Source organism: Balaenoptera ricei, chromosome 3 (genome assembly GCF_028023285.1).
Source record: "Balaenoptera ricei isolate mBalRic1 chromosome 3, mBalRic1.hap2, whole genome shotgun sequence".
Classification (NCBI taxonomy): Eukaryota; Metazoa; Chordata; class Mammalia; order Artiodactyla; family Balaenopteridae; genus Balaenoptera; species Balaenoptera ricei.
The window spans coordinates 59,577,694-59,590,364 of record NC_082641.1 but is presented as its reverse complement, the minus strand read 5'-3'; the positions used below and the strand labels follow the sequence as shown (position 1 = coordinate 59,590,364).

Here is a 12,671-nt window from a genome sequence, read left to right as displayed (position 1 = left end):
AACTTCTATTTATTTATTTATTTTTATTTTTTAATTTTTAAATATTTTTAAATAAATTTATTTATTTTATTTATTTATTTTTGGCTGCATTGGGTTTTCCTTGCTGCACGTGGGCTTTCCCTAGTTGCGGCGGGTATGGGCTACTCTCCATTGCAGTGTGTGGGCTTCTCATTGAGGTGGCTTCTCTTGTTGTGGAGCACGAGCTCTAGGCGCATGGCTTCAGTAGTTGTGGCACGTGGGCTCAGTAGTTGTGGCTCGCAGGCTCTAGAGTTCAGGCTCAGTAGTTGTGGCTCACGGGCTTAGTTGCTCCGCGGCATGTGGGATCTTCCCGGACCAGGGCTCGAACCGTGTCCCCTGCCTTGGCAGGCGGATTCTTAACTACTGCGCCACCAGGGAAGTCCCCAGGCAAGCTTTTAGGTGATTGTATCTCCAGCCAACCTCTTGACTGTAACCTCATGAGAGACCCTGAGGCAGAACCATCCACCTGTGGCCACTCCCAAATTCCTGACCCACAGAAACTATGAGACTATAAATATTTATTATTGTTTTAAGCTACTAAGTTTTGGGGTAACTTGTTAGGTAGCAACAGATAACTAATATAGAACCTAAATGCAGATTTAAAATAGGGGTAAAAAACTCAGTGGAAATAACTGATTTACTGCCATTTGGTAAGAAGAGAGTTTTTTAAAGAGGATATATTAGTTAGGTTTCAGAATTCCTGATACCAAGCTACAGAGAGAATTGGTAAATGTGAATAGTTGGTGAAGCAGGGTATCCAGAGTCTAAAACAGAGACTGCCAAAGTAATGTATTCACTCCCTTGGGATCACCAACCCAGATTTCCAGAAAAGTGAAGCTCTAGCCCTTGCCTTTCCCCTTCCTCCCATCTTCTTTCTCATGCTTGTTGATCCTGAGTTACTTTCATACCGCATGGCTTATTATTTGACATAAAACCTCCAGAGATAAGCAACACAGCTCTTTTGGCAACCCACTTATGAAACTACTTTTCCTGAAAGAAAGTGGTACACTCTCTATTTGTATTACTAAACAAAACGTGAAGCTCCAGGAATATGAATTGTAAATTTAATTATATCTACTATTACTTTCAATCCCCCTATCTAGCATTAAACTCCTACATTAAAGCCATTTGAAAAGCAGAATTAAGTTGCTGAGTCTTAATAGTTTTTAAAAGATTTGGCTCATATTCTCCCTGTGTGTGGTGGGACATTTTTCTCTCCTAGAATGCTTTCTTATAAAAGGAAAAATGTATATATCTTTAATCTTTAGATGCATAAAATTTACAGAAATTCAGATCCTTTCTCTCATTCCAGACATTAACATGGAAATCTAGGCTTCATTTAGTATAATGTTATTTAAAGCCTGTTACCCACATCCTCCTTGGTCAACATTCATTCTTTTATTAAACGACATTTATTATTAAATATATACTCTATGCCAGATACTGAAATAGACACTGGGAATATGAAGATGATTAAGACATATATCTGTTGCAAAAACTTGGAAGCAACTTAAACATGCATCAGTAGGGTACTGGTTAAGTAAATTATAGTACATTCATATAGTACATTCAAAAGTAAACTATTACTCAGCTGCTAAAAAGAATGATGGAGTTCAATCCATACTGATTTGGAACAATCTTCAAAATCTGTTGCAGGGTGGGGTGGGCAGGAAAGAAGCTAAGATATAGAGGAATGTATATAGTATATGACCACTTGTGTAAGAAAAAATGTATGTACACAGTTATGATACGTACATATATACCTGTTGGACTAGACTAACTCTGGAAAAATTCAGAAGAAACTGTAACCAGAGCTGACTTAGAAAAAATAATTAGATGACTAGAGGACAAGGGTTGAGGAGGGAAACTTATTTTTCATTGTCTACTTCTCTGAACCTTCTGTATTTTGAACCATATTTATTAATTTCCTATTCAAAAATAATAAATTAATTTTAAACGAAAACAGAGTCCTACCCTCAAAAATCTTGGAGTACAGGAGAGAGAAATATATAAGAAGTATAATATAGAGCATATTGGACACAAAATATGTACATAAAAGAAGGAAGAGGTCACTTTTCTCTAGAGGATCAGTGGGTGAGGAGGTCAGGGAGAGCTTCGTAGAGGAGGTTACTTGAGGAGCAGTAACAGATTAAGGGTTTACTCATTTCTCTCTGATACCGAGGGGGAGCAGCGGCAGCACAGGTCTATACGGAAGATACAGCTATTTCCTGGAACCTGTTAAAATTGCATTTACTACAACAGAATGTAATCCTAATTCCTCGTATATCTGCTAGCTCCATTTCATCAGCAACTGAACCACAAACATTTCTGCCCCTCACTCCGTTCCTCCTTTCCTCCCTCTTCCTTACTTCCTCTCTCCTTTTTTTTTTTTGTAAGAGAAGGCATATGTATATCAATAAATTATGATTCAGTAGCAATTACATTAATTTTTAGTTTGGGCAGTAATCTTACAGGAAACCCAAACTCTGTATTGTTGAAAGAAATATTTGATGTTGGCTTACAGTTTTATGCTAGCACACATTTATAATAATATACCTTTTGTCTGGGCTCCCTCACACAATCTTCCTCTAGGTGGCACAGTTACTTCTTTTGAATGGAGCAGATCCTTTATTTAGAAATGACAGTGGAAAGTGTGCTTTGGATGAAGCCAAAGACTCATGTATGAAGCGTCTCCTTGAGAGATACGTTCCTAAACATCAAAAACATCTTACATCAGGTAAAATTAAACTGCCCTGTTATATCTGTTCATCATGTCAGTAGAGAGTTATAGAAATCAACTTGGAATTATAGAAATTAAATTGATTTTCCTCATAAATTTTGAGAAAATCCATCCTGTGGTGTCCTTGCTCCATTCCTTTAGTTGAGCACACTGACTTGTTTGCAAATGCACCAAATGGAAGAACTCTAAAAGAACAAAGAAAGATAGTATTAAATGTACTTTCCCCCAGGATATGTATTGGAAACAGTTAAGAAAACTTTTGTAAAGTTCTGGGTCTTTTCCCCATAATCCGTTGTCTGAATAACATGAGGTGATGTAACTTACATTTAGCTGTATCATTTTCAATGAATATGGCCAGGATTGTTTACTTTCATTCCTTAAGAATATTTTCTTATGGCTGTACTTTTGCCTTGTCATTCATCATTGCACTAAGTTGAACTACAAAAGAACTTGACCTGCAGTTTCAAGAAGATTATATAAGAACTGTTTATTTTTGTATTGTATAATTGATTTATAGTATTGTATTAGTTTCAGGGGTACAATGTAGTGATTCAGTATTTTTATAGATTATACTCCAAAGTTATTACAAAATAGTGGTTATATTCCCTGTGTTGTACAATATATCCTTGTTGCTTATTTATTTTATACATAGTAGTTTGTATCTCTTAATTCCAAAATGCTATTTTGCCCCTCCCCCTTCCCTCTCTCCACTGGTAACCATTACTTTGTTCTCTATATCTGTGAGTCTGTTTCTGTTTATACGTTGGTTTGTTATATACATTGGTTTGTCTTATTTTTTTAGATTCTATATATGTGATACCAGAGTATTTGTCTTTCTCTGACTTATCTCACCAAGAATAATACCCTCTAGGTATCCATGTTGTTGCAAATGGCAGCATTTCATTCTTTTTTATGGTTGAGTAATATTCCATTGTATATATATAATACTGTATCTTCTTTATCCATTCATCTGCTATGGACAGTTAGGTTGCTTCCATGTCTTGGCTATTGTAAATAGTAGTGCTGCTATGAACATTGGGGTGTGTGTATCTTTTTGAATTAGTGTTTTCATTTTCTTTGGATATATACCCAGCAGTGGAATTGCTGGATCATATGGTAGTTCTACTTTTAGTTTTTTGAGAAACCTCCATACTGTTTTCCATAGTGGCTTTACCAGTTTGCATTCCCACCAACTGTATACAAGGGCTCCTTTTTCTACAAATCCTTAACAATCTTTGTTATCTGTAAACTTTTTGATGATAGCCATTTTGACAGGTGTGAGGTAATATCTCATTGTTGTTTTAATTTGCATTTCTCTGATGATTATCAACGTTGAGCATCTTTTCATGTGCCTGTCAGCCATCTGTGTTATCTTGTTTGGAAAAATATCTTTCAGGTCTTCTGTCCATTTTTTTGATTGGATTTTTTTTTTATATTGGGTTGTATGAGCTGTTTATATATTTTGGATATTAACCCCTTATTGGTCGTATCTTTTACAAATATTTTCTCCCATTCAGTAGGTCATCTTTTTGTTTTGTCAGTGGTTTCCTATTCTGTGTAAAAGCTTTTCAGTTTTATGAGGTCCCATTTGTTTATTTTTTGTTTCCCTTGCCTTAGGAAACAAATCCAAAACAATATTAGTATGATTTATGTCAGAGTGTTCTGCCTATGTTCTCTTCTAGGAGTTTTATGGTTTCTGGTCTTACATTTATATCTTTAATCCATTTGAGTTTATTTTTTTATGTGGTGTGAGAAAATGTTCTAACTTCATTCTTTTACATGTAGCTGTCCAGTTATACCACTTATTGAAGGCACCATTTGTTGAAGAGACTTTCTTTTCTCCATTGTTTGTTTTTGCCTCCTTTGTCATAGACTAATTGAAGATAGGTGTGTTGGTTTATTTCTGGACTCTCTATTCTGTTCCATTGATCTATGTGTCTGTTTTTGTGCCATTACTGTGCTATTTTGACTACTGTAGTATTGTATAGTCTGAAGTAGGGAGCACGATACCTCCAGCTCCGTTCAACTTTCTCTAAATTGCTTTGGCAGTTCAGGGTCTTTTGTGGTTCCATATATATTTTAGGATTATTTGTTCTAGTTCTGTGAAAAATGTTGTGGCTATTTTGATAGGGATTGCATTAAATCTGTAGATTGCTTTGGGTAGTATGGAAATTTTAACAGTATTCTTCTAGTCCAAGAACACAGTATATCTTCCCATTGCTTTGTATCATCTTCAGTTTCCTTCATCAGTGTTTTATAGTTTTCAGAGTATAGGTCTTTCACCTCTTTGGTTAAGTTTATTCCTAGGTATTTTATTCTTTTTGATGAGATTGTAAATGCAAATGGGATTTTTTTCTTGCTTTCTCTTTCTGATAGTTCACTATTAGTATATAGAAAAGCAACAGATTTCTGTATATTACTCATGTATCCTGCAACTTTATTAAGCAGACATATTAGGAAATGATGATAATACAATTAATTATGAAAGAATTTTTTGCCTTATAAAAGCTTGCACACAGTTGCATATCTGAGTATAACTGTGGGGAATATAAAAATACTGAGTTCAGTGCCCATCTTTAGCATAATTTTGTTGGGTCTGTTTTGCTTTTCCTAGAGAAGTGTTTTCAGCTCTCTCAAGATAGTGTTTGGTTTCTAATAAATATGGAAATTATAAATTATGGAATGTTATATGTGCCAATTTTAATAGAAAGTGTTTGCATAATTTCACTTTTTCCACTTGGTTTTCTCATGGCAAAGGAGTTGTGGTTTTAGAAGTCTAGAGTCTGACTACTGGCGGCTCTTTTCTTTGATTTTTCTCTTTTTGCTTACAGCGCAGACAAATAGCACTGACCCTTCAGACTCAGAGGATGCACACCACCACAAGGTATATCTCTGTTCAGCAATAAACATTTCTATAGAGCACACCTGCTGGTTATTTTATAGATCATCAGAGGGGAAAGAAAGACTACTGAAGCATTCACCAGGAACAGTGACTTCACCTTTGCTTTTAAGACACTTTGGAATAATTACATAAGAATCAGAAGGTTCTGGCCTGTTAGTTTGGGAAGCAATTGAGTAAATAAAGCATATGTGGGCACACTAATGTATTGGTAGCCATTTCCATTTCCTTTCTCCTCTTTATGGAGCCATGAGGGTTATCAACAATGTTGAATTTCCTCTGGCCTGAGCACAGTGTAAGAGTCAAAGGTGTCGATCCATCCCTTCAAACTTCACATGGTGGGCAGTTACTTTTCATCTGGTGCTTGTGTTGTGAAGTGTGAGAGGAAGCACTGTCCCTGTTTTAATCTTGGCAGCCCACAGTAATCTTTCCATACAGGCCAACTTGGTTGTATATCTATCTTTTTGTTTTTAAATCCCTTCTTCCACTGCCCTACCTGTGGTCTCTCACAGATACCAGAGGAAGAAACCCTCTTAATTCTAGGTCTGTCTATATAACAAATGGGAGAGGAGAGTGCTTCTACAGTATTCGTGTAAAGATTCCTTGTAAAGGAATTATCTGATTGTTTTAAAAGCCTATAAAAATTAGGTACATTAAAATTTTTCATTATGTTTAGTAAGATAGATAGTGCTAAAATACTGGCAAAAAGAAATTAAAATGTACAGGAGAAAATAAAGATTAGTACACATACTGAGTCTATTACTTTTGCCTTTCTCCTGTTAGTCTACTTTTCTGAAATACAAATCAGGTTGTATATATCCCAGCAGGCCCTGTGGTTAGATCAAATTATAACATTGAATGGAATATTAGTTTGCTTTATCTCTAATCCAGAATGAATTAAGTGTAAACTATAGTTGAAAATTAAAGCTAACTATGTATTTTGTTTCTATAGAAACCAAAATTCAGTTCTAAAAATCACAGTGGGTTTGTTTGTGATGAAAATTCCAAGGGACAGAAGCCAGAACATGTAAAAGTCAATAAAGGAAGCAAAGAGGGTTTATTTATAAATAAAGAAGATGTATATGAACATTACCAAAAAGATTCCCAAAACACGAAATTTGGTAAATCCAAGCATAAACGATCAACTCTTAGCCAAATATACTCGACAGGACTCAGAAAGGACAATCTCCATGGTGTTGAGGATCCCAGCACAAATGTGTCTAAAGATAAAGGAAGAAGAAATACAGGACATAAAAGGACTCAAGTGGATGATGCAATCCAAGAAAGCAATCCAAGAAAGACAATAGCTGTCTCTTCTTACAGAAAAACAAACAGATTGGTTACTTGTCAGCAACATACTCTCCAAAACCTTGATGACCTTCCAGAAAAGTCATGTAAATCTTTTAGCCCAGCTCTGTCAGGCCTGAAAAATGGTTTAGGTAACGATGTTGAGACTTGTTCATTTCCCAAAGAGACACATACCCAAAGCCTGGATTTATCAGGTAGTCAAGAAATAAAATTTTTGGAATTAGAATCCACTGACCAAGCTGAAGCTGTTTCTTTCTCAGGACTTTCTTTACATAAAAAAACCGAGTTACCACTTGTTACTACAGATCAGCTGCCTCATACTCACCAAGAACAGCAGCACATTAGCCCTTATAAATCTAATGAAAACAGTAACTCAGGTCAAAAAGATGAGAGCCCTAATAAGTGGGAAAAATTTTCCCCATCCTTTATAAAGGAAAATTTTAATAATGGTGATGATGGTGATTCCTGTGCTCCTGAGGAGACTGTAACATTTAAAAAGGTGATAAGTTCTTCAGGTTGCAAAAACCACGATAATTATAAAGAGAATAAAACAAATAGAGAAGAAATGGATTTTCAACAATTTTTACTTTCTCAAGACCATTTTTCACAGGAAAATGAGTTAATAAAAGCAGGCAGCCTAACCATATTTCCACAACAGGAAGCTGTTAATTTTTCTAATTCAGATAATATAATAGTTTCTGAACATGTTTCAAATTATGAACAGTGTACATGTGGAACTTCTCTTGATCATTCACATGGCAGTCCTGAGCGTCCTTCCCTGGCTTGTACAAGGACACTCTCACCACATGCAGTTTCACAGTTGACTAGTCACGTGGAGCTATTCGAGAGGCCTCAGGGTTGTAGCCCCAGAATACCAACTCCTTTAATGAATCAAACGGATACACATACTGTGGAAAAGGTGAATAAGGAAGGAGACACTAAAAGGAATTACACTGACAAAGGCCAAAAACCAAGTTCTTCAAATAGGCCTTTATCCAGAGTTGTTCATTCTCAAGTAATAGAAACAACTAAAGTTGAAAAAAGGAGACAAGAGATCAAAACTATACATAGTATAGGCTTTCAGTCCACTGACAATATCAATAAAGAATTGACCGTCTCACAACTTAGTCAAAGAGAAGAGAAGGAAATTTCTCACAAACCAGGTATTAGTAGTATTGCTCAATTTGTACACATTTCCTATAGATTTACTTATTTCACAGAAATTTCTAACTGAATTTCACTCAACCTATGCCCAAACTGATAAGAATGAGGACATGTGGACCATAATTTGGAGATACTGTTAATTAGTTAAGTAATGGTATTTACTTTGAAAGAAGGTGCTAAATTGATATTGACAGGAGATAATAAACAGTATTTCTATGAGTTTTTATGTTTCTATGAGTTTTTTTAATATAGCACCTACTTAGTATCAAGAAACCAAACAACATTTTCATAGCAGGAAATTGTTAGCTCCATTGATTTCAGTGATTCACAGTTGAAATTACATCCAGAAAACTAATTTATGTTTGTTGTATGAAAATATTTTTAAAATAGCACCTACCTAGTATCAAGAAACCGAACAACATTTTCATAGCAGGAAATTGTTAGCTCCATTGATTTCAGTGACTCACAGTTGAAATTACATCCAGAAAACTAATTTATGTTTGTTGTATGAAAACATTTTTAAAGGCTTCCACTCCTTTAAAATAAGCAGTCCAGCTAGGAACAGAAACTTGGAACAATTAACATGACTAGACTCTTTTTTAGTCATGTAACCGGTAAGGAGAACTACAACACTGATATTGCAAAATGTTTGTTTTTCAGGTGAGGAATTAAATAATAATGTCAATGGAGATGAAAACACTATAAGAAATTGTGAGGAGAAGAAAGAAAAAACAGATTCAGAAATTCACATGCCTACTAACATCCAGGAACACAAAAAAGTTCAGAATTTCAGAAAAAGGCAAAATTTCTTGAAAGCTACCTGCAGCCAAGGTTTGTATTCCTGTTTTTATATAGGGAAAGGTTTGGATGATCAAGCCTAGCAATCCACTCCCCTTCAAAGAATTATATACTTTCATATTTACTGTTTTCTTTAGTCATTCACTAATTTATAAGGTTATTTCAGCTATATTTGTCAGATGGTTTTACTGTAATCCACCACTTGAGAATCTCTTAGTCTTCCAATATATTGTCATACTTTTGCCTATGACTTCTAATTTGTTATGTTAGAGGAGATAAGATAAACAGTAGAGACAGCAAGAATGTTGAGTGGGGACAGCACATCTGAATTGTGTCAGATCCCTTAGATACTTCCACTGAGCCCTTTTAACACATGGGAAATTAAAGAAGCATAGCCACTAGTTTCTTTGTGTCAGATGCATGAACTGTGTGTGTTTGGCAGCATGGATAGCTGACAATTCTTTGATAGTTCTTGGAGCTAGTTCTGTGTGAACAATAGGCTGGACTACTTCAGGTTAAATGTTAAGCACCAAAAAGTTGATTTAGTAAGAAAAAGTTGATATAGTGAGAGGTAGGAATATTAGGCATACTCTTTGAACCTTCCCCCATTGTCTGCCTGTCATGTAAACTAAAGCCCTTCTTATACATACCTCCTGTAGTGGGTTGAATAGTGGCCCCCCAAAACATATGTCCATGTCCTAATCCCTGGAATCTGTGATACTATCTCATTTAAAGAGTGAACATTACCTTGTTTAGAAAAAGAATCTTTGCAGATGTAGTTAAGGATCTTGAGATGAGGAGGTTGTCCTGGATTTTCCAAATGGGACCCAAATCTTACAACAAGTATCCTTATAAAAGAAAAATGGAGAGAGCTTTGAGACACACAGGAAAGGAGAAGATAATGTGCAGAGCCAGGCAAAGGAACAATGTGGCCAAAAGCCAAGGAAGCTAAGGAGTGCTGGTATCCATCAGAAGTTGGAGGAAGCAAGGAAGGATTCTTCCTTAGAACTTCCAGAGAGAGTGCAACCCTGCTGACACCTTGGTTTTGGACTTCTGGTCTCCAGAGCTGTGAGATAATATATTTGTGTTGTGTTAAGCACAACACAACCACCCAGTTTGTGGTCATTTGTTACAGCTACCACAGGAAACTAATACATTTCTCTAGCAGCACTGAATCACATTTTAATGTAATTTTTTACATGTCTGTCATTCCACTATACTGTACGCCACATGAAGAAGAGATAGTGTCTTCTATTTTCTTTATATGATGTTACAAAAAATCTTTTAGTACATCATTTTAGCATAGTTTGGGAAAAAAACTATTTACTGTTTTTAGTTCCAACTCAAGTCTAACTTGTGATGCAAGGAAAAGATTTTAAAATCTTCAGATAATGATATTGTACTTCATTTTCTACGAAAGAAAATGAAATACCCAATAGGCCATAGTTTGGTTCTTGGCATCTTTTGTGATCAGAAACACACCCACTGAGATATAAGAATAGTTATAGAAAGAGGATTTTTATAAAATCACAATTTGGTTTAAGAAAATTTTTATCCATTGTTAGAGGACTACTGAGAGTGAAGTGAGTGTAGAAATGAAGCAAGTATTATTTGTTTTAATCAAGCATATGATAGAGTGAACAACTGCTAGAATGAATTTGAAGTAATGTGATCAGATGCTCTATCAATTCTTTACAAGTTATATTTTAAAATAGTAACAGCAATGATATTAATTGAGGTATGTTTCTGTGTAGTGCATCCTACTTTGGATGTTTTGAGGAAGTTGCTGTGTATTTTCTAAGATCCTTCATAATAATCAGCACTTGGCAGAAAAGAATACTCAGTTTTGCTTGGCAAATTTACAGAAATGAAAACAGCTGGGATCAATAAGAGGAATGCCAGAGGAGAAAGCCGGCTTCATTTGGCTGCCAGAAGAGGAGACTTGTCTCTGGTGAAAGCTCGAATAGAATCTGGAGCAGATGTGAATCTAAAAGGTAACACAGGTTTCGATTTTAAATTGTAGTTGTCTTTATAATTTGAACTCACTGATACACACATTTCATCTACCATCCCCCATTTGGATCCTGGCTGATATATAGCTGCTCACTTTGAAAACTTTTTTCTAATATATTATTATTTAGTTGAATAGTAAGATTTATCTTGGTTCACACCAATTGCTAAAATAACCTTCTCCTTTGAAACAGTTTTTAACATACGTTTGGGAGCATTCAGAAGGAGTATACAGAATGGGAAGGGAAAGAAGCTTTATTTAGACCTTTTCCTTGGAGGCCTTACTATCATTATCTAACTTTGTAGAGAATGCCAAATTTTCCCATTTCCCTGTCCCTTCTTTTCTTTCCTTGTCTATTAATACTGTTCCTTTTTTCTCCCATGTCTTGTTTTTATCTTAAACCTCCATTTTTAAATTGATCTTCTAACATTTTTCTCAAGCACAAAAGAAACTTGTATAAGGAATTCCAGAGGGAAAAAACTCAGATTGATTGATCAATTGTCATTTCAAAGACAAATGTGACAATACAAGATATAAATAGGAAGGTCAGATGATCTTACTCTATTTTAATATCTGACTTGAAACCATTTGACATGATTCGTATTTACTCTGGTCCCATTATATCCTATGCTCTGTGAGTCTTTTGGCACTTCTATCAACAAATATTTTTGATGTGATTAATTTGTTTAAAAAAATGAAGCATACTTTTTTATTGAGGTATAGTTGATTTATTATATTAGTTTCAGGTGTACAACATAGTGATTCAAAGTTGTAATATTGTACAACTATACCTCAAAAATTTTTTTAATTAAGAATAAAACTAAAGAACAAACAAAAAACTCAAAGTTGATAGATTATATTCTACTTAGTTATTGTAAAATATTGGCTGTATTCCCTGTGCTGTACAATATATCCTTGTAGCTTATTTATTTTATACATAGTTTGTACCTTTTAATCCCCTACCCCTATCTTGCCCCTCCCCCCTTCCCTCTCCCTACTGGTAACCACTAGTTTATTGTCTATATCCATGAATCTGTTTCTGTTTTGCTGAATTTGCTTGTTTCTTTTATTTTTTAGATTCCACAGGTAAGTGGTAACATAGAGTATCTTTCTCTGACTTATTTCACTAAGCATAATACCCTTCAGGTCCATCCATGTTTTTGCACAAGGCAAAATTTCATTCTTTTTATGCCCAAGTAGTATTCATTGCATATATATATATATATACACACACACACACCACATCTTTATCCATTCATCTGTTGATGGACACTTAGGTTGCTTATATGTCTTGGCTATTGTAAATAATGTTGCTGTGAACACTGGGGTGCATGTATCTTTTTAAATTAGTGTCTTTGTTTTATTCAGATATATACCCAGCAGTGGAATTGCTGGATCATATGATAGTTCTGTTTTTAGTTTTTTGAAAAACCTCCATAATGTTTCCTACAGTTGCTGCACCAATTTACATGCCCAACAGTGTACAAGGGCTCCCTTTTTTACATATCCTCACCAACATTTGTTATTGGTGTTTTGTTGTTTTTTTTTTTTTAAATGAACATTAGGTTCTTGTTTAGTTTTATTTATTTTTGGCTGTGTTGGGTCTTCGTTTCTGTGCAAGGGCTTTCTCTAGTTGCGGCAAGCAGGGGCCACTCTTTATCGCGGTGTGCGGGCCTCTCACTATCACGGCCTCTCTTGTTGTGGAGCACAGGCTCCAGATGCGCAGGCTCAGT

The 12,671-nt window shown here is 35.3% G+C and overlaps 1 protein-coding gene across 3 annotated transcripts in view; it reads left to right on the top strand.

Annotated features, from left to right (window-relative positions):
- Positions 1–12,671, top strand: part of ANKRD31 (ankyrin repeat domain 31) — a 131,889-nt gene that overhangs the window by 53,536 nt on the left and 65,682 nt on the right. For all 3 annotated transcript variants that reach the window (XR_009502635.1, XM_059919352.1, XM_059919351.1), the window contains exons 12-16: positions 2,611–2,755; positions 5,590–5,642; positions 6,610–8,128; positions 8,790–8,960; positions 10,793–10,921. Coding sequence is in view for 2 of the 3 variants with exons in the window: in XM_059919352.1 (XP_059775335.1) it covers positions 2,611–2,755; positions 5,590–5,642; positions 6,610–8,128; positions 8,790–8,960; positions 10,793–10,921 (2,017 nt within the window). In the remaining variant the exon portion in view is untranslated. The remainder of the gene's footprint in view (positions 1–2,610; positions 2,756–5,589; positions 5,643–6,609; positions 8,129–8,789; positions 8,961–10,792; positions 10,922–12,671) is intronic.